The sequence below is a fragment of the Coregonus clupeaformis genome, unplaced genomic scaffold (assembly GCF_020615455.1).
Source record: "Coregonus clupeaformis isolate EN_2021a unplaced genomic scaffold, ASM2061545v1 scaf0255, whole genome shotgun sequence".
NCBI lineage: Eukaryota > Metazoa > Chordata > Actinopteri > Salmoniformes > Salmonidae > Coregonus > Coregonus clupeaformis.
In genome coordinates, this window is record NW_025533710.1 from 341,343 (window position 1) to 363,157 (window position 21,815).

The following is a 21,815-nucleotide window of genomic DNA, read 5'->3' on the forward strand; positions in this document are numbered from 1 at the left end:
GTGTGTGTGTGTGTGTGTGTGTGTCAGCCAGTGCTATATTAGAAGGATTTAGTCAGATGTACTCCCATTAACTATTTAACTCAGTATGTATCAGGGACTGTACCATGGAAAGCTTAAAACACTAAGCTCAATTGAGCTCCTGTACCATTGTGCATTATTTAACTAGGGGATTTGTGTTATCAATTTGACTTCCAGTATGGGCCTATGTCTTTGTGGAAGCTGTACTCTAGTTATTCTAGCGCCACTGGTGTAGCTTATGTTGCTCATGAATACTGCATGTTTAGTGTGTGTGTACAAGTGTGTGTGTGCTCCATGTCAGTCAGTGTGTCTGTGGGTCACAGTCGGAGCGTCTGGTTCCCATCTGTCTGTCTCTCCAACTCCCCCCACACACACACACACACACCACACACACACACACTTTCTCTTTGTTTTCTGTAAATTGGATTATCTACCCCACGTCCGTTAATGGGACCCCCATGCAGCTAACCCCCCCACTTCCCCTCCCACATACACACCCCACCCACTCACACAGACAGACCTCACTCCCCTCGCGCACACACAAAAAACACCCACCACACCCCTCGCCCTCCAAAACACACACACAAACACACACTCTCGCTCTCTCTTGCTCTCTCTCTTCAGCTCCTGCTGTGGGATCAGATTGGTTCAAGGAGTCACTAATTACTCAATAATTGCCCCTCTCTGTCTGCCCAGCTGCCTCATGGGTAAAACACAAGGGTTAAACTACATTGATCAGACCAGACCGGACTGTATTTGGCCTGACAGAGAGAGAGAAGGAGGGAGGGAGAGAGAGAATCTACTGGGCACAGACGTCAGTTCAATGTCTAGTTTTGATTTACATTTGGTTGAGTTATCAACTAACGTGAATTCAACATGAAATCAACAACACGTCACCCTGTCATTGGATTTAGGTGAAGAGTTGGGTGAGAAAAAGACAAAATTCCCTTACGTTAATGACTTTTTGCAAATCCAATCAGTTTTCCACGTTGATTCAACGTCATCACATTTATTTTTTTGTTGTTGAAATTAGGTGGAAACAACGTTTTTGCCCAGTGAGATGGAGTGATAATGGGAATGGAGGGACTTTGGGTGGGGTGGGAAAAGGAGATAAAGAGAGCGAGGAATGAGAGAAGAGAGACAGGAGAGGGGAAGAATCTGACAGACATGCTGGCTAGGTGTGACAGGCCCAAGCCCACATAGACACTACCTGTGTATTCTTCCCATGACAATCAATCCCACTCTTCTAGACACTAATACCTACTGAAGAGCATAGCGTGAAGGTTCCTGATGTATCTACTTCATGTGCTCATTCATTCCCTCTCGCTTTTGTCAGGAGCGTTGTTGGTGTTGGATCATACATAGCGTTATTTTAGCTACTTCTCCCTTCAAACCCTTGTCATAGCATGAGACCAGGGTTGCCAAAAAAGTGTTTATCGATTTCTATACTTCAGCCAACAACATACCACTTCAGACCGGGTCACGCTTCCCAGTTAGACATGCAGAGAGAGAGGGAGAGTGGGGGAGGGGAGCGAGAGAGAGAGGAAGTGAAAAAAGGTCAGATGGAAAATGATAGAAGTGGAGAGGTTTTGGGATGGGTGGATGAGAGAGGGAGAGAGAGAGAAAGAGAGAGATCTCTTCTGAGAATTTCAAAAGTGGATTGACCCCTGACCTCTATCTGCAGTGTATGGGTCACATTGGGCCTTGGTGTCTGACCCTGGAGGAATCTCTCACACACACTGCAACGTAACACACACACACTCTCTCTCTCGCTCTCTCTCGCTCTCGCTCTCGCTCTCGCTCTCGCTCTCGCTCTCTCTCTCTCTCTCTCTCTCGCTCTCGCTCTCTCTCTCTCTCTCTCTCTCTCTCTCTCTCTCTCTCTCTCTCTCTCTCTCTCTCTCTCTCTCTCTCTCTCTCTCTCTCTCTCTCTCTCTCTCTCTCTCTCTCACACACACACACACACACCAATTTTTTCTTTATGTTATATCGTAATTGTGCATCTCTGAGCGATGTTCCATCGATTCCCGGGGTCATTTCAGTTTTGGGGTAGATTTTTCCTTTCATTCTAACTCCTGTCTCTGTCTCTCTAAAACACCAATATCATCCTTTCATCCCCATCTCTCCACTTATTACCACTACCAAACAGGAGCCATATTCCCAACACTCCACCCACAGACCCAATTAGCTATTCCCACAGGCTAATTCTTATATGAATTGAAAATAGTATGCCCAAATCTGGTTCTGTCCAAGTTCACATCACACTACACTACATCAGAAGTCTTCATGCAGTATTTATCTCTTTGTGTTGAGATGGGGTTGTGTAGAGTAGTCGCCCTTTTCCCCTCTCTACATGCCTCTAGTGTATTCTCTTTACACACACACACACACACACACACACACACACACACACACACACACACACAGCTCATGTTCCATACTGTACATCCACTCTGTATGTGAACACCCACTCCTCCATATTTTACAGTCATGTCATATTTTACAGTCATATGTATAGCTGTATCCAGTAAAGATCTCCCCTGACCTATTATGTAAGGCTTTCAGTGTGCGTGTGTTCTACATAGAATGGAATACTAGAGCGTAGGGTCCTCTCAAGCATAGTCAACTGTACCATACTGAACAGGGCTGATGCTGTTAGCACACACAGTCTACATTATACATGTAATCAGATTTAGTATCAGATTCATTGTAGTGATACTAGCCACTTTAGCTAGTGACCACACCAGCATACACAGCTATGAATGCCAAGACCTAATTGCATATGGAGGTTTTTATTACACATACACAGCACTGAGTTAATCCCAAATGGATATACATGTAGCCTGATGGCGTAGGCCGTAAGGTAGTGGCTGCTGCTGCAGTGGCCAGGACATTTTGTCCCTCCCTCTCTCCTTCACTGTAATTCAATCTCCCAGCCCACTGTTACTGCATGGTGGGGAGCAGAGTGGAGAATGGTAGCAGGGAGAGGGGTGAGACCTGCCTACTTTTCTCACTGTCACTGTCAAATGCCACTCCGTTCTTTCTGACTTCTTAGTGTCCTTCTATTTTCTACCCATTGTGTTTTACTCTGAAGTCCTCAATAAACCATCTTTCAGGCTGTTTGTACATTACTATGAAAATGGCCAATTTAATTTCATACACGACAGTACAGTGGTTTTCATATATGGGGATTTGCACCCGACAAGACCTTGTGTGGTCCTTGAAGATGTACCTCTGGGCTCTGGCACAATCCCAGCATGACGTGTTGTCCCTGTACCATCTTTAGAAAGACAGTGTGTGTTTTTGTGTCTCTCAGTGAGTATCAGGTGTGTTTGGGGTTAGTCACAGACTGCTGCCTCTTGCTGTTGTCTGTCTGTTTATGTGTGTGTGTGTGTGTGTGTGTGTGTGTGTGTGTGTGTGTGTGTGTGTGTGTGTGTGTGTGTGTGTGTATGTGTGTTATCTGCCTGGGGCATCACAGGAAGAGGCGTGCTCCAGCACTGATAAAGACCTGCCTGGACGCCACTCGGCTGTCTTAGCTTTTTTACCTTTCTTTTTAAACAATCAGAAGCTCTCAGGGCTTTATGTAAACACACACACAGACACATGCATGTACGCACACATACACACACATCTATAGGCTTCATTTAATAACAGGAGCTGGTAGTTTCAGTTAAAGGACAGACAATCTGAACTCCACAGCTGGAATCCACACACATCTATTTACCTTCCTCCATCCTTTCATCACTCGCTCCCTCCTTCTTCCCCTTGCCCTGACTGCTCCGGGGTCTTTGTGTGTGTGTGTGTGTGTGTTCATTGCGTAACATGCCACACACACATCTTTGGTATGGAGCGTTGAACAGTGTGTGGCATGTGTGTGTAATGTTACACCCTTTGGTGGCCCCCTTGCCTTTCCCATCAGCAGTAGCAGAGGAACATCAGCAAACATTCTCTCATCTTATCTTACAGTGGCTTGCGAAAGTATTCACCCCCCTTAGCATTTTTCCTATTTTGTTGCCTTACAACCTGGAATTAAAATTGATTTTTTGGGGGTTTGTATCATTTGATTTACACAACATGCCTACCACTTTGAAGATGCAAAATATATTTTGTTGTGAAACAAACAAGAAATAAGACAAAAAAACTGAAAACTTGAGCGTGCATACCTATTCCTATTCAATTCTGACCAGTTTCCCAGTCCCTGCCGATGAAAAACATCCCCACAGCATGATGCTGCCACCACCATGCTTCACTGTGGGGATGGTGTTCTCGGGGTGATGAAAGGTGTTGGGTTTGCGCCAGACATAGCGCTTTCCTTGATGGACAAAAAGCTCAATTTTAGTGTCGTCTGACCAGAGTACCTTCTTCCATATGTTTGGGGAGTCTCCCACATGGCTTTTGGCGAACACCAAACGTGTTTGCTTATTTTTTCTTTGAGCAATGGCTTTTTTCTGGCCACTCTTCCATAAGCCCAGCTCTGTGGAGTGTACGGCTTAAAGTGGTCCTATGGACAGATATTCCAATCTCTGCTGTGGAGCTTTGCAGCTCCTTCAGGGTTATCTTTGGTCTCTTTGTTGCCTCTCTGATGAATGCCCTCCTTGCCTGTCCATTACATGAAATCCAAATAAAAATCCATTTAAATTACAGGTTGTAATGCAACAAAATAGGAAAAACGCCAAGGGGGATGAATACTTTTGCAAGGCACTGTATGCCGATCTTTGAACTTTCCTATTTTGTTTTAGACCCATTTTTATGGAATAATAGGTGTTTGACATAAAAACGTGTGTATTAAAACTCAACATAATAATGTGAAAGTGCCTCAATAACTTATCACCTCCCTCTCTCTCTCTCTCTCTCTCTCTCTCTCTCTCTCTCTCTCTCTCTCTCTCTCTCTCTCTCTCTCTCTCTCTCTCTGCAGTGTGCTGGGCCGCCGTGACAGTGTCAGTGACTCCCAAGCTGGAGGTGATCAAGGGAGAGTCAGCCAGTCTGCCCTGCACCTTCAAAATCCCTCCCTCCCTTAACAACATCGTAGAGTGGTTCATTGTAAGTCTCATACTACTTTACTCCTATCTTCCCACATGAAAGAATACTACAGTTTACTATATAATACTACAGTGCTTACTATAGAATTCAGTAGTAAACTGTAGTATACTGTAGAATACTAACTACACACTGTAGTATCCCTCAATAATTTGTAGTACTTACTATAGAATGTTGTAGTATACTGTAGAATACTGTAGTAAATACTACAGTATTATCAACAACAAAAAAACACTATAGTAAATACTAAAGTAATGTCCACAAAAACTCTACAGTAAATAGTACAGTATTTAATTTCCATATACCCTGCCCATTCCCCTCCACATATCCCAATTTGTGCCACCCTTAATTGAGAAACCTACATGCCAAGTATAGACCATATTGTGTTCCATACAAATATAAAGCCTCCACTTCTATGTCAAAGATAATAAAACAAAAACACTATTGTAAACACTACAGTAATGTCCGCAAAAACACTATAGTAAATACTACAGTATACTACAATCCGCAAAACACCTACATTAATTACTATAGTATATACTACAGTTTTCTTTTAGTACAGTATTTATACTATAGTGAACTGTAAATACTACAGTATACTACAAAATGTACTATAGACTTTAGTCCGCAAAAGCACTACAGTGAATGCTACAGTAAATACCGTAAAAACACTGCAGTGAATACTATATTATTTATACCATATTATACTATAGTATTTTTTCATGTGGATTTGGTGCACTTCGGCCTAATATTGACTCCCTGTATTCGGCAGAACCACTGAAAGCTTTTCCCTCACCAATCTACACAAAATACCCCATAATGACAAAGTGAAAACAGGTTTTTAGACATTTTTGCTAATTGATTAAAAATAACAGAAATACCTTATTTACATAAGTATTCAGACCCTTTGCTATGAGACTCAAAGTTGAGCTCAGGTACATCCTGTTTCCATTGATCATCCTTGAGATGTTTCTACAACTTGATTGGAGTTCACCTGTGGTAAATTCAATTGATTGGACATGATTTGGAAAGGCACACACCTGTCTATATAAGGTCCCACAGTTGACAGTGCATGTCAGAGCAAGAATCAAGCCATGAGGTTGAAAGAATTGTCCGAAGAGCTCCGAGACAGGATTGTGTCAATGCACAGATCTGGGGAAGGGTACAAAAAAAATTATGCAGCATTGAAGGTCCCCAAGAACACAATGGTCCCCATCATTCTTAAATGGAAGAATTTTGGAACCACCAAGACTCTTCCTAGAGCTGGCCGCCTGGCCAAACTGAGCAATCGGGGGAGAAGGGCCTTTGTCAGGGATGTGACCAAGAACCCGATGGTCACTCTGACAGAGCTCCAGAGTTCTTCTGTGGAGATGGGTGAACCTTCCAGAAGGACAACCATCTTTGCAGCACTCCACCAATCAGGCATTTTATGGTAGAGTGGCCAGAAAGAAGCCTCTCCTCAGTAAAAGGCACATGACAGCCCGCTTGGAGTTTGCCTAAAGGCACCTAAAGGACTCTCAGACCATGAGAAACAAGATTCTCTGGTCTGATGAAACCAAGATTGAACTCTTTGGCCTGAATGACAAGCTTCACGTCTGTAGGTGAAGCATGGTGGTGGCAGCATGGTGGTGGCGATGCAGCATGGTGGTGGCATTGTCATTATTGGGTATTGTGTGTAAGGCTGTTACGTAACAAAATGTGGAAAAAGTCAATGGGTCTGAATACTTTCCGAATGCACTGTACATATCTCTGTGAAGTGTCTGTGTTTTTTATTGAACTTCTGAAAAAACATTTCCTCTCTGGCCATCTACTCCTTCCTCTCTCTCCACCCTGATTGTCTTTCATCTCATTTCTCTCCTTCACTCTCTCTAATCTCACTCCTCTCTCTCTTTCCCGCTCCTTCTTCTCCCTCTCTCCTCTTCCCCTCACCAGGAGGAGGGTGGCACCAGGAAGCGCGTGGCGTTCCGCTCCGTGTCGGGTGGCGAGGGGAAGAGTGACGAGGGGACACGTCTGTCCGGCAGAGTGACCATTGGAAGTGACTTCTCTCTGACCATCTCCCCCGTGGCAGTGGAGGACCAGCTGCCTTTCTACTGCCAGGTCACTGCTGGCCCTGCCGGGGTCGGAGAGGCCATCACACAGCTCAAAGTTTTCTGTGAGTTACTGACCACTGACCGTTAGGGTGACCCTACTGTGACCTTTACTGACCAATGCGGTCATCGCTGTATGGGATGCCGTCTGGATTTTGACTGTCGGGATGAGAGTGTGTGCGTTGTGTGTGCTGGATGAGTGTGTGTGTGTTGTGTATATGTGTGTGAGTGTGAGTGTCTAAATCAACGATTAACGTAATAAACTTAGTTAATGAACAATATTATTTTTGCATTGCAGATTATGGTAAATAAAAAACATTATACATTAACTAAATACTGAGTAGAACAACATAAGAAAGGTTGCTGGATCGAATCCCCAAACTGATAAGGTAAAAATCTGTCGTTCTGCAAGGCAGTTAACCCACTGTTCCCCGGGCGCCAATGACATGGATGTCGATTAAGGCAGCCCCCCGCACCTCTCTGATTCATAGGGGTTGGGTTAAATGTGGAAGACACATTTCAGTTGAATGCATTCAGTTGTACAACTGACTAGGTATCCCCCTTTCCCCTTACCCTAAAATGATTCAGATAATAAATGGTTGTGAGTCCGTATGGGTGAAAGTAAAACTCTTTCATGCACCTTAACATTTAATCTTTGTAAGAAGTCTAGATAATTATTCTTCATTTTTTTATTTGAGAGAAAACTTCACCATGTCATGAGTGAATCAGTTTTAATTTTATTTCTCTAATAAGCTGCCCAGAGGTCAATTAGTCCTATGAACATCACACTTGACACAATTTATTAATAGTTCAATTGCATCTGTCATGTCTAATAGATGTCACCTTAATGGCCGTCCAGAATTCTCCTGATTTATTGCCATGGCGATGAGAGCTGACCCCAGACCAGGTCGTTGTGTCCTTGTCTCCCTCTGCAACCCCAACACATTATCAATCATATTCCTAATGTTTAAATACACCATGAAATACCATTTTTGGGGTTGGCCCATTTTGGCCCATTTTTGGGTTGGCCCACTGTCAATCAATATCATATTTTGGGTTGGGGCAATGGGGGTAGAGGTTAGTGGTGTTAGAGAATTTAGTGACACTTCAATAACCATTTAAATGCTGTTTAAAAGGCTCTGCAAGTCATTCATTAACATGCATGTGCTCTATAGACATTCAAGTCTGAAGGAATTACTTAGGATGTAAATGGCTATTAGTTCACACATTGTAAAGTTGACGTCATAGGTGCCATTATAAAGAGTACCTTAATGGAGCACTGATACAATGTATTAAGACTAGTAAAAGACATGACTATAGACTTTAACAGGCCACTCAGGACTGTTTCCTAAAGTACTGTATCTCCTCTTTGTCTGACTTCCTCTCCCAACTGAATAGGAACAGGTTTCAATGACTCCCTATAAGGGCTGAGGGATAGCCTGAGTGTTCTGAAACAATGGGCTTCCCTAGGGAGGTTTACAGTACAGTAGCAGGTATAATGGTCTGAGCAGAAAGGGAAACAATGATACACTCACTGACACCAAACATCCTGCCTCCATTTCCCTCAGCTGTGTGTGCGTGTGTGTGTATGTTTGTGTTTGTGCGTGCATCCACGCATGCTCCCTCCCTCTCTATGGCGTCTAACGTGCTTTCTTTAATTTCCATGTGGAAACTGACACCCATGTTAAACAATGTGTTACATTTCTGCCAGTTCTAGTCAGCAAATGGACCCCTGGAAGAACACTTAGGAGTAAAAAGGAGGAGAGCGAGTAATATAGAAAGAGAGGAATTAGGGAGAGTTAGCGAGGTGAGAGAGAAAGATAGAGGGAGGTGAGAGAGGGAGATCACGTCAATGTTATTAAATGTCTGCTGTTTATTTTAATAGTCAGACGGCAGCTGTGGTCTCGCTGCGATACCATGACCTTGTATGTGAATGAACGAGGGAGTGAGAGATACATAGATGACGGAGAGATAGAAACAGAGGGAACACACAGCAGTGTGATAGAGAGAACGAGAAGTGTGCCTCTTGTCTGTGACCCTTATCAGCCCAAAGCGAGCGAGGTCACGGTGGAATAATACACACAGGGGTGTTTACCATAGCCCTAATTGGAGGTGTGTGTGTGTACGTGCATTTGTGTGTGTGTGTGTATGTGTTACTGTAGCTACAGTAACTGAATGGCATTTGTGTGAGTGGCGCAGTGGTCTAAGGCACTGCATCACAGTGCTAGCTGTGCCACTAGAGATCCTGGTTCGAATCCAGGCTCTGTCGTAGCCGGCCGCGACCGGGAGACCCATGGGGCGGCGCACAATTGGCCTAGCGTCGTCCAGGGTAGGGGAGGGAATGGCCGGCAGGGATGTAGCTCAGTTGGTAGAGCATGGCGTTTGCAACGCCAGGGTTGTGGGTTTGATTCCCACGGGGGGCCAGTATGAAAAATACAAAAAAATAATGTATGCACTAACTGTAAGTCGCTCTGGATAAGAGCGTCTGCTAAATGACTAAAATGTAAATGTAAAATGTGTCTCTCTCAGGGTGACGTGAGCTTGGTACCTTTAGCTCTTCCTGTCTGTGTCTAGGCTCTGAGTGTTTCCGTCCTGTGATTGGTTCAGGAAGGGGATAACAAATGATTTCCAGTCATCTAAATACATGTGTATACCTATAAATATATGTCTGAATGCACTGGAACTGTATCTATATACTGTGCATATATTCATTTAAACAGCTATGCGTGTTTGAATTCAGATGATATACTGTATAAGAAAATGTGTGAATAGTGGCCTTGCATTTTGTAAAGCTCTGATCTGAGAATATAACTCCCCCTTCCTCAGTCGCTCCAGAGATGCCAGAGGTCACTGGATCCAACCAGGCCATATCTGTAGGCGACTCCTCCACACAGGTTGGTTTGAACTATTTAATCTTGGAAACTTCCATTGTCCTCCAATGTTCTTCCATTGTCCTCCAATGTTCTTCCATTGTCCTCCAATGTTCTTCCATTGTCCTCCAGTTGCTGAGTATCTTTCCCCTCGTCTTTGTGTGTGTGTGTCAGGTGGGTCAGTGTGTGAGCCATAACGGTCACCCCCAGCCCAGGATAATCTGGTTCCAGGACTCCAAGCCTCTGCCTGAGGTCAAGGACAACAAAGAGAGTGAGTATACACTACCTCTTACTTCTACTGTACACTACTACTACTATACTGTAAAACAACCAAGTGTTAGCTGAACAAATAAATAAATGTTGACCCAAACTTAGCTCCAATTTCAGAAAACGTAGGCAAATATTCTGTCAACTTAAAATGATGTGTTTGCTCAACTTGTCTCATAAGTTCATTCAACTACAACTTATTATATGGACATCTTACCTAAAAAAGGTAATAGTTACACACACAGCGGTTTTAACATACAATGTTTTCAACTTAAATATTTGACACATGTTGACATACATGATTACAATATGCATGTTCATTTATACAGTAATTATTACCTGGGATTTGAACTAACAACCTCTTGGTTCAGGGCATTCTGATCTTCCTGCTGCGCCACCAGCTGTGGAACCAGTTACTTATTAATAATTAGTTGAAACAACTCTGTTTTTTGACAGTGTCCTACAACCACCTACCACTACAGTATTACTACAGTTCGCCTCTGCCCAGTACCCTGCCCTGAACTTTAGTCACTGTCACTAGCCGGCTACCTCCCGGTTACTCTACCCTACACCTTAGGGGCTGCTGCTGCTGCTGCCCTATGTACATAGTCATGGAACACTGGTCACTTTTACCCACTGTATTTGGAACGTATTCAGACCCCTTGACTTTTCCCACATTTTGTTACGTTACAGCCTTATTCTAAAATTGATTAAATTGGTTTTTTTCCTCATCAATCTACACACAATACCCCATAATGACAAAGTAACAACTGGTTTTTAGAAATGTTAACAAATTTATAAAATAAAAAAAACTGAAATTTGACATTTACATAAGTATTCAGACCCTTTACTCAGCACTTTGTTTAAGCACCTTTGGCAGCGATTACAGCCTCGAGTCTTCTTGGGTATGACGCTACAAGCTTGGCACACCTGTATTTGGGGAGTTTCTCCCATTCTTCTCTGCAGATCCTCTCAAACTCTGTCAGGTTGGATGGGGAGCGTTGCTGCACAGCCATTTTCAGGTCTCTCCAGAGATGTTCGATCGGGTTCAAGTCAGGGCTCTGGCTGGGCCACTCAAAGACATTCAGAGACATGTCCCGAAGCAACTCCTGCGTTGTCTTGGCTGTGTGCTTAGGGTCGTTGTCCTGTTGGAAGGTGAAACTTCGCCCCAGTCTGAGGTCCTGTGCGCTCTGGAGCAGGTTTTCATCAAGGATCTCTCTGTACTTTAGTCCGTTCATCTTTCCCTTGATCCTGACTAGTCTCCCAGTCGCTGCCGCTGAAAAACATCCCCACAGCATAATGCTGCCACCACCATGCTTCACCGTAGGGATAGTGCCATGTTTCCTCCAGATGTGACACTTGTCATTCAGGCCAAAGAGTTCAATCTTGGTTTCATCTGACCAGAGAATCTTGTTTCTCATGGTCTGAGAGTGCCTTTTGGCAAACTCCAAGCGGGCTGTCATGTGCCTTTTACTGAGGAGTGGCTTCTGTCTGGCAACTCTCCCATAAAGGCCTGATTGGTGGAGTGCTGCGGAGATGGTTGTCCTTCTGGAAGGTTCTCCCATCTCCACAGAGGAACTCTGGAGCGCTGTCGGAGTGACCATCAGGTTTTTGGTCACCTCCCTGACCAAGGACCTTTCCCCCGATTGCTCAGTTTGGACGGGCGGCCAGCTCTAGGAAGAGCGTTGGTGGTTCCAAACTTCATCCATTTAAGAATGATGGAGGCCACTGTGTTCTTGGGGACCTTCAATGCTGCAGAAATGTTTTGGTACCCTTCCCCAGATCTGTGCCTCAACACAATCCTGTCTCAGAGCTCTACGGACAATTATTTCGACCTCATGGCTTGGTTTTTGCTCTGACATGCACTGTCAACTGTGGGACCTTATATAGACAGGTGTGTGCCTTTCCAAATCATGTCCAATCAATTGAATTTACCACAGGTAGACTCCAATCAAGTTGTAGAAACATCTCAAGGATGATCAATGGAAACAGGATGCACCTGAATCTCAATTTTGAGTCTCATAGCAAAGGGTCTGAATACTTATGTAATTAAGGTATTTCGGTTTTTTATTTTTAATACATTTCTAAAAACCTGTTTTCGCTTTTTCATTATGGGGTATTTATAATAATAATAATAATAATAATAATTGTGTGTAGATTGATGATTTCTTTTTTTCAATCAATTTTAGAATAAGGCTGTAATGTAACAAAATGTGGAAAAAGTCAAGGGATGTGAATACATTTACCGAATGCACTGAATACACTGTATTCTAGTCAAGTCCATCCTATTTAACTATTGCTGTACATATACTATTCTACCATATGTATTCTTCAGACACACTACATATTCTATCCATATACTGTCCAGAATGTCTATACATACCATCATATATTCCATTTCATTCTTTTACTTTTTAGATGTGTGTGTATTGTTGCGTATTGTTAGATATTACTGCACTGTTGGAGCTAGGAACACAAGCATTTCTCTACACCCGCAATCACATCTGCTAAATATGTGTATGCGACCAATAACATTTCATTCGATTTTCAATTTGATTTACTACTACATTGCACAGTCAGAAGCATCAAGCATAAAATCAAGTCAATTCCTGACAACTGCATATCCCAGGATAGAATTCTGTCTTATTCTAGTCTACCCCTTCTGTTCTACCTCTCTCTCTCCCTTCCAGAGGTGTACATGGTGCCGTCGGTGGTAAAGGAGGCATCAGGTCTGTTCACCATCACCAGCACCCTGATGATGCAGCCCCAGAAGGCTGACAAGGACAGCGTGTTCCACTGCACCGTGGAGTACAGCATGCCCAACGACATTATAAAAAAGATAGACTCTGACACCTTCTCCCTCACCCTCAACTGTGAGTGGCTGTCTGTATCTGTCTCCTCACTCTCTCTCATTCTTGCTCCCTCCTACTCTCTGTTTTTCTGTCTGTCTGTTCTACTGTTTGTTTTTCTCTCTGCGCTGTGTCCATCCTTCAATTTTTTTAAATGTCAGAAACTGCAGTCCTGAGATCAGCCTCTCATTCATCACCCTTTTGAACTCTCTCTCTCCTCCTCTCTCTCTCCTTCTCTCTCTCCCTCCCTCTCCCCCTCTCTCTCTCTCTCTCTTTCTCTTTCTCTCTCTCCCTCCCTCTAATCCAGATCCCTCTGAGACAGCGACCTTTGTCCTGGCGAACACTGAACCAATCAGAGAGGGTGACGAGGTGAAGATGATGTGTGAGACAGATGGAAACCCTCAGCCTGAGTTTGAGTTCTACAAAGATGTAAGGACCAACACACATTTACTGCATTTCAGACTATACAGCAGTGCAGCTATACACAATCCCTACAGTACTGTAATAGTCCAACTTGTTCATCTCTTAAATAATTGAATAATTATTTAATAAGCTCTCTCTCTCTTTCTTTCAATCCCCCCCTCTCTCCACCCCTCTCTCGCTCCCGCTTTCTTGCTCTCTCTGATGCTCAGGAGGAAAACATTGAGGAAGGAGTTGCAGGGGGACTTTTGACTTTGAAGTCCGTCAAGCGTTCGGATGCTGGGGTGTACAAGTGTATGGCCACTGACTTTGATAACCTGGATGCTGATCTTAGCGGAGAAGTCACCATCTCTGTCCACTGTGAGTATCCACTGAGGTTGTACACTTTTGATCCAAGAACATAATCCATTTTAAAGGATTATCTCTCTCTTTACCACCCTCTTTCTCTCTCCCTCCTCCCCCTCTTTCTTTTTATCCCTCTTTTCTCTGCCTCTCAGACATTGACCCATTGAGTGTGAGCCCTGCTGGTCCATTGTCAACCATGATGGGAGACATGGTGGAGCTGCAGTGTAAGACCAAGGCCTCAGACCCACACACCGTCCAGTGGAAGAAGGCAAGTCCAGTGTTACTACCAGTCCACATCTCTCTGCTTCCTCTCTGTTTTACTACCAGTCCACCTCTCTCTGCTTCCTCCCTGTTTTACTACCAGTCCACCTCTCTCTGCTTCCTCCCTGTTTTACTACCAGTCCACCTCTCTCTGCTTTCTCCCTGTTTTACTACCAGTCCACCTCTCTCTGCTTCCTCCCTGTTTTACTACCAGTCCACCTCTCTCTGCTTCCTCCCTGTTTTACTACCAGTCCACCTCTCTCTGCTTCCTCCCTGTTTTACTACCAGTCCACCTCTCTGATCTGGCTGTTGTTTGTTGTGAGTGTGTTACTGGGTAAGGTATGTGGTTGTACTGAGCAGGACTGAGTTTTTGTGAGAAACCGGAGAGGGCATGGAAGAACAAGAGATAAAGAAATTGAGTGTGTGTGTGTGTGTCCAACTGTCCCCTAATCTCATACCTGTGTGTGTTCAACAGGGCTCCACGGTGCTGTCCCAGACCGGTGTCTTGTCTCTGAAGTCGGTGACATTCGCTGAAGCTGGCGAGTACTCCTGTGTGGGCGCTGTACCCTCTGTGCTCGGGCTCACCTCCAAGGCCAGCATCAATCTCACTGTCTCAGGTACACAGAAGCACAGCCACACGCACAAACACACACACACACACACACACACACACACACACACATACACACCCACACACATGACCGTGTGTTAGTGACCCTGTGGTGGTTCTGAGATGGTTCAGATAGGACTATAGGGCTTCTTAATGTATAGATAGATAAGACCCAGATGGAGTAAAGGAAGTGGAGATGGTACAGTATATCATAAGACTCAGATGGAGTAAAGGAAGTGGAGATGGTACAGTATATCATAAGACTCAGATGGAGTAAAGGAAGTAGAGATGGTACAGTATATCATAAGACCCAGATGGAGTAAAGGAAGTAGAGATGGTACAGTATATCATAAGACCCAGATGGAGTAAAGGAAGTAGAAATGGTACAGTATATCATAAGACTCAGATGGAGTAAAGGAAGTGGAGATGGTACAGTATATCATAAGACTCAGATGGAGTAAAGGAAGTGGAGATGGTACAGTATATCATAAGACTCAGATGGAGAAAAGGAAGTGGAGATGGTACAGTATATCATAAGACTCAGATGGAGTAAAGGAAGTGGAGATGGTACGTATATCATAAGACAGATGGAGTAAAGGAAGTGGAGATGGTATGTATATCTCTTCCTGTGGTGGAGTTTAATTATTATTTTATTTCCTGCCATTCTCTCCCTCCCCTTTCTCTTTGTATCTATCCCTCTCTTTTTCTTCTCTCCCACTTTCTTCCCAATCTACATCTGTTTACACCTCCCTACCCTCCTCCCTCCCCCTCTCTCTACCTCTCGCCCTCCCCCTCTCTAGGTAAACCTGAGATTGATGCAGCTGTTGATGGAATGGTGGAGAAGGAGGGAGACATGGTGACTCTGTCCTGCTCTGCTCACGGACACCCTGCCCCACAGTTCACCTGGACACCCTCAGGAAAGGAGGTGAGTATGTGTGCGCGTGTGTGTGCGCGTGTGTGTGTGTGCGTGTGTGTATTGTGTGTGTTGAGAAAGCTTATGTTATGAGCTCTCAGAACAACTCCTCTAATTTATTGCATTCTCTTAACCCATTTCTCTCTCTCCCCCTCCCCCCTCTCTCTCACCCCTCCTCTCCCAGTCAGTGGCGGTGAAGGGTAACAAGGTGGTCAGTACAGTCATGCTGGAGGCCAGTGCTGCGGTCCTGAAGGACGGGGTCACCTGCGAGGCCAGTAACGACCACGGAGCAGCCTCCCATGCCTTCAAAGTCACCATCAAACAAGGTCAGTATGACCCTCCACTTCCCTTATCTTTCTTATCACTCTGTCTTTCTCTCTCTCTCTCTGTTTTCTCTCTCTCTCCCTCTCCCTCCCTCTCTGTCCCTCTCCTCCATTGTGGTGTAACAGTAAACTGTAGTCTAACCCTGTTCCTCTCTTCTCCCTGCAGCCGTAGATCCCAACGCAGCCAATGATGCAGGCAGAGGTAGACACTTATCCATCTTCTCCCTCCTCCTTTCCCCCCTGCTGTCAGGACTCTGTGTTGTATATAGCCTGTAGTACTTCACCCTTCCTCCCAGCACTCTACTGTACTGTACATTGTATATTTCCCTATTGCTACTGAACACTGTGGATATTGTATATTGTGTTTTGTTTGTCATCTTTGTATGATGTCCGTCCTATATTTTGTGGATGCTGTGACTTTTCTCTCCCCTTGGGGGGATAATAAAGGATGATATTCTATTCTATCCTCTTCTGCTCTCTTCCTTTCTTTTCGTGGCGTCTTTTATCACTTCTTTTTCCGACTGCGTTCTTCTCTTTCACCCTTTTTCCTCCGTATGCTGTGCCTTTCAGTTGCTGTGAGGTTGTGAGTAGTTGTAACTCTGGAGTGTGTTTTTGTACACTAGTGTGTGTGTGTTGTTGGTGGTTAATTGGTGTACAGAGTGGTGCGGTGTGTTTTGTTGCTTTGCTATGCAATGGGACTGAGGAACTGTCTTTCTTTCAAAATGCTGCTCAAAGGGAACCATGTGCTTAAAACAGGTCTGTACTAATACCTCTGCGTGTATGTGTGTTACATGGTGTGTATGTGATACAGAGAGAGAAAAGGTGTGTTTGTGAAAATGTGTGTATGTAGGAGACTGTGGTGTGTGTGTGTGTGTGTGTGTGTGTAGGCCCCCCTCTTGGCCCCACCACACTATTATCATCTCAATCAAAGCTGAACTAACCTCCCCCCTCCGCCCTCCCCTTTCCCCCTCTCCTCCTCTCCCCTCCACCCATCCATTGTTCTCCTCCCAACCCCACCCATCCCATTTCTGCCCCTCCACCTCCCTCACCTCCCCTCACCTCTTCCATTACCCGCCCCTACCCCTCCACTCCATCCCCTCTCCTGCATCCATCGCTGTCCCTCCCTCTTCATTCCTTCTCCCCCTTATCCCTCTGTCCCACCCATCCCTTCACCCTCTCCCTCCTTCTCCCATCCCTCCACCCTCCTCCCTCTTTCTCCTCTCACCTCACCCCATCCATCCCCTCTAACTTCACTTTCCATCCAACCTCTACCTTCTCCACCTCTCCCTCCTCCACCCCCCCATGCCTCCATCTCTCCATGCCCCTAGCTGATAAGCAGCAGGGTGGCTCCAGTGGCGTGGTGATAGCCGTGGTGGTGTGTGTCCTAATGCTGCTGCTGCTGGTGGCACTCATCTACTTCCTCAACAAGAAGGGCAAGCTGCCCTGCAGCAAGAAGGACAAGAAGGAAGTGTGAGTAACAGGAGGGAGGTTAGGGGGGAGAGGAGAGGAGAGGAGAGGAGAGGAGAGGAGAGAGAGGAGAGGAGAGGAGAGGAGAGGAGAGGAGAGGAGAGGAGAGGAGAGGAGAGGAGAGGAGAGGAGAGGAGAGGAGGGGTGTTGAAACTGTTTCTAAAGAAAAGCATTGTGATCATTGGAGTACAGTCCCTGTTACTGTACTTTACCTCCCTCTGCTAACCCTCTACCTTTTCTTTCTCCATCTGTCTGTAAATGTTCTCTCTCTCTATCAACTTCTCTCTCTCTCTATGCTACCTCTCCCCCTCTCTCTCTATGCTATCCCTCTCTCTCTCTGCCTCCTCTGTGTGTCTCTCCTGCAGGGCGAGTGGGGATGTGAATAATGACATTGTGGTGGAGATGAAGACAGAAAAGGCCAATGAAGAAGCTGGCCTCCTGAACAAGCCAGGAGCACAGCAGGTCAGAGAGGAGGGGTCACTGGCAGGACAAGAGTAGTTGGAAAAGGGGGGATTGGTTTATGTGTTTATCTCCACAGTTATTACATCAGAATAGGGTGATTCCTCACTAAACTAGAACAAAACAATTTTCACTAAATGAAATCCATAGAAGTGTCCTTTGGAGGAAGGATTGTTGACAGATATTTGACATTTGTATCTTAAAGCATAATTGAGACATAATTAATTGAAGTTGGAATACTTGTGGCATTTTGGCCTTACCCAGGCCTCCTTTAAGTCTCCATAATGTTTCATCTGTATTTGCTACAAAGCTAAAGTTGGTGACATATAAAGCTTTACCGCTTGCTCTGTAATATGAGTAATATTTTGATTTTAATAACAATTTTCTTACATTAATTTATTAATATACAAAAATATAAACATGAATATTGAAAATATACAAATATCACAAGTCTAAAAGTAACAGAGATCCCATTCTAGAACTTTGATATGCCGTAGAGTATATTATGTTCAACGATTTATAGAAAAATGTCCCAAATCAACAAAAATAAAATCAATAGTCATGTTTATATTTGTCAATATTCATACATTTATGTAAGAAATGTGTTATTAAAATCAAAGTATTACTCATATTACAGAGCAAGCGGTAAAGCTTCATATGACACCAACTTTAGCTTTGTAGCAAATACAGATGAAACATTATGGAGTCTTAAAGGAGGCCTGGGTAAGGCCAAAATGTCACAAATATTCTAACTTTAATGAATTATTTCTCAATTATGCTTTACGATACAAATGTCAAATACATGTCAACAATCCTTCCTCCAAAATAACCTTCTATGGATTAAATGGGGTGAAAATCCCCCAAATCATGGACTTGTTTTGTTCTAGTTTCATGAGGAATCACCCAATAGCTATTAATTAGGAGAGGAGATCAGGAAACCAAAGCAGTGTTCTAGAATAGCATCTGGGTTTGGCTGGAATCATTACAGCCACAGTGTCATCATGAATCATGAATATGAACTGAGTTAGAGACAATAATTCTTCATAGGAATAACCAATATAAAAATGAGCTGCGTAATGACTTACAGTCCCAGTCAAAAGTTTGGACACGCCTACTCATTCAAGGGTTTTTCTTTATTTTTTACTATTTTCTACATTGTAGAATAATAGTGAAGACATCAAAACTATGAAATAACACATATGGAATCATGTAGTAACCAAAAAAGTGTTAAACAAATCAAAATATATTTTAGATGTTAGATTCTTCAAAGTAGCCACCCTTTGCCTTGATGACAGCTTTGCACACTATTGGCATTCTCTCAACTAGCTTCATGAGGTAGTCACCTGGAATGCATTTCAATTAACAGGTGTGCCTTGTTAAAAGTTAATTTGTGGAATTTCTTTCCTTCTTAATGCGTTTGAGCCAATCAGTTGTGTTGTGACAAGGTAGGGGTGGTATACAGAAGATAGCCCTATTTGTAGAAAATAGTAAAAATAAAGAAAAACACTTGAATTAGTAGGTGTGTCCAAACTTTTGACTGGTACTGTATATCAGGGTTCCCCAAATTCGGCCCGCGGGTGGTTTTATTTGGGCCCCCAAGTTTGCAGAGCAAAAAATAATATATATATTTTGGGGGGACATAAAAGACTGTAATAACCCAGGAAATCAGCTCCAAGTGATTTGTATTTAAGAAATCTGTTCCCAAGTATTCCCACGCATAATAGAGAGGCACGTGATCGTATACAAATGTATGCAAGGTGTGAAATGATTATGTTTTAGTCAGACATTATATCTGTTTGGGCTTCTTGAGGTCAATATGCAGTCTACAAATTATTTGTAATTATGTTCCGGCCCCCCGACCATCCGCTCAAGAAAAAATCAGCCCGCGGCTGAATCTAGCTGATGATCCCTGACTTATATGATATCATGTGATGTTGTATTGACTCAAAGGATTTACTGGGACTTTGTATTGTCTTCCACAGTGAGGAACAGAGGAGAATATGACACAAGAAGACAGAAAAAGAGGGATGAAGGGATGGATGAAAAACGACAGCAGGGCTTGTTTTATTTTTGATAGAGGGAGAAAAGACGGTGGAATGGAAGGGTGTTTTTGTAGGGATGAGGGGTAACCATGGGGGTATTTAAACATGAGACCTAATACATCACTGTCCACCAATCAAAACTCTTGGTTGACTCCAGTGCAGAAAAGAGCTGTACAGTAAACATGTGTCCAACGTGACTCTAGCCACAGTAACCCTTTTCTACCCCAATCCAAACACAAAATGCTATTAAGTCACTGTGTGTTGCTGGTGTGTGTGTGAGTGTGTGCGTGTGTGTGTGTTTGTGAGTGTGTGTTTGTGTGTGCTGTATTGCATTGTGCATCTGAGCTGTGGTTTGTTCTTAGTTCAGTCAGTGTAAAACGGAATGTGTCCATTCTGTGTGGAGTCTGCATCTACCCCATTCTGGTGGACATGGGGAAAAACACAAACTGTCATTCTACTGTATTCATCCCTACGCTGATTATTGTGTCACTCTGAATTCTATCCCGTAACATAGAGATTGACCGCAACTACTGTTACATTTCAAACTTAAGTATCATATTATATGCCCAAGACGATGACCAGCAGCATATTAGGCACAATATTTCAGATTGACTTTCTGACAAAACTTTTTGGTTGACCAAGGCAAGCCAGGCTCACTTATACAGGTTAAAAGTCATTCCAACCTAAATCCACTCCGGCGCTCTGATAAGAGGCCTATAGTACTGTATATAATTCTGGACTGTTCTAAGCTGGAGGAACTTACCCCTATCTCCCTGTTTGCTTTACAGGATGACATGAAATAAAAGGCTCTAGTTTTTCATTTCAAATCTATAATGTTTATTCATTTATTCAAATCCCCATCAGCTGTTACCTTAGCAACAGCCGAGACAATTTCTAACTTCCTGATCCCTTTCTGTGTAAATGTATTTTTTCTCAAACCAAAAAGCAACAAAAACGACAAGCTATTGGGTGTACAAATTAGTTCCAAAATGTTGACGAGCTTGTATATTGTGTATCAGGTCATTTGTTTTCTTTTCTGTCTCTGTAAACTGAATACTGTATAACCTGTCAATCAAATGGAGGCTTATTGTATACGTGAGGTGAATCTGAATGAATCTGTGTGTTCACTGTGTTGTTAGAGTCCTGTCCCTGCTACAGCTCTCACCGTATTTCATAGCCTACTGTCCTTCTCTGAGCAAAGCCATTTTCAGAAATACAACACTCCCTGTTACGCTCAGCTCACCCAATTATCATCCCCTAGCTCTGGAAAATTGGAGTAATCTGGCAAAATGGGGAACATTTTCGTCCTCTGTTGACAATCTGAAATCTCTGCCAGCTGCCCTACCATTTCCATCAGCACAGATTGGCTCTGCAGGCTGGATGGGTTGGCAACGCAGTGAGCACAGATTCACCTACGAACGTCACACACAGGTCAGTCACAGCTTGATGAGGGAGAGAGGGAGGGGAACAGGGTAGGTGAGAGGGGGTAGAGTGTGGGGGTGAGGTGGGAGGGGAACAGGGGAGGCGAGAGGGGGTAGAGTGTGGGGGTGAGGTGGGAGGGGAAAGGGTGTATGTGATGTTAATTTTTTTACCAAAATAAGTTGAAGTTATTGAGTGTCCTAGTGGGGGTGTTCCAATGTTTTGGTACACATTTGGTGTCTGTCTATCTCTCTGCCTCACACGCTTTTTGATACTACCCTTATTGGCAGCACAAAGATATATGATAGCTGGTTGCAGTGCCCTCTATCATTGGTATACACTGGAAAAGATGGCCTTGTGAACAGGTCACTATAACCACTATCGCTTTTTCTGGGAATCATTTGGTTTTTCCAATGGTGTTTATATGTCTA

At 43.8% G+C, this 21,815-nt stretch overlaps 1 protein-coding gene across 2 annotated transcripts in view; it reads left to right on the forward strand.

The window, feature by feature from the left end:
* The window catches only part of LOC121586148 (basal cell adhesion molecule-like), a 73,009-nt gene extending 51,550 nt beyond the window's left edge, over positions 1–21,459 (forward strand). Inside the window, exons 2-17 of one of the 2 annotated variants that reach the window (XM_041902647.2) lie at positions 4,931–5,055; positions 6,985–7,204; positions 9,966–10,033; positions 10,184–10,280; positions 12,967–13,149; positions 13,433–13,554; positions 13,758–13,905; positions 14,043–14,158; positions 14,627–14,768; positions 15,562–15,686; positions 15,859–16,000; positions 16,164–16,199; positions 16,733–16,753; positions 17,326–17,467; positions 17,830–17,926; positions 19,906–21,459. In XM_041902647.2, the coding sequence (XP_041758581.2) occupies positions 4,931–5,055; positions 6,985–7,204; positions 9,966–10,033; positions 10,184–10,280; positions 12,967–13,149; positions 13,433–13,554; positions 13,758–13,905; positions 14,043–14,158; positions 14,627–14,768; positions 15,562–15,686; positions 15,859–16,000; positions 16,164–16,199; positions 16,733–16,753; positions 17,326–17,467; positions 17,830–17,926; positions 19,906–19,908 (1,787 nt within the window). In that variant the 3' untranslated portion in view covers positions 19,909–21,459. The remainder of the gene's footprint in view (positions 1–4,930; positions 5,056–6,984; positions 7,205–9,965; positions 10,034–10,183; positions 10,281–12,966; positions 13,150–13,432; positions 13,555–13,757; positions 13,906–14,042; positions 14,159–14,626; positions 14,769–15,561; positions 15,687–15,858; positions 16,001–16,163; positions 16,200–16,732; positions 16,754–17,325; positions 17,468–17,829; positions 17,927–19,905) is intronic. The other variant, XM_045214423.1, reaches the window with a different exon arrangement.
* The last annotated feature ends 356 nt before the right edge of the window (positions 21,460–21,815 follow it).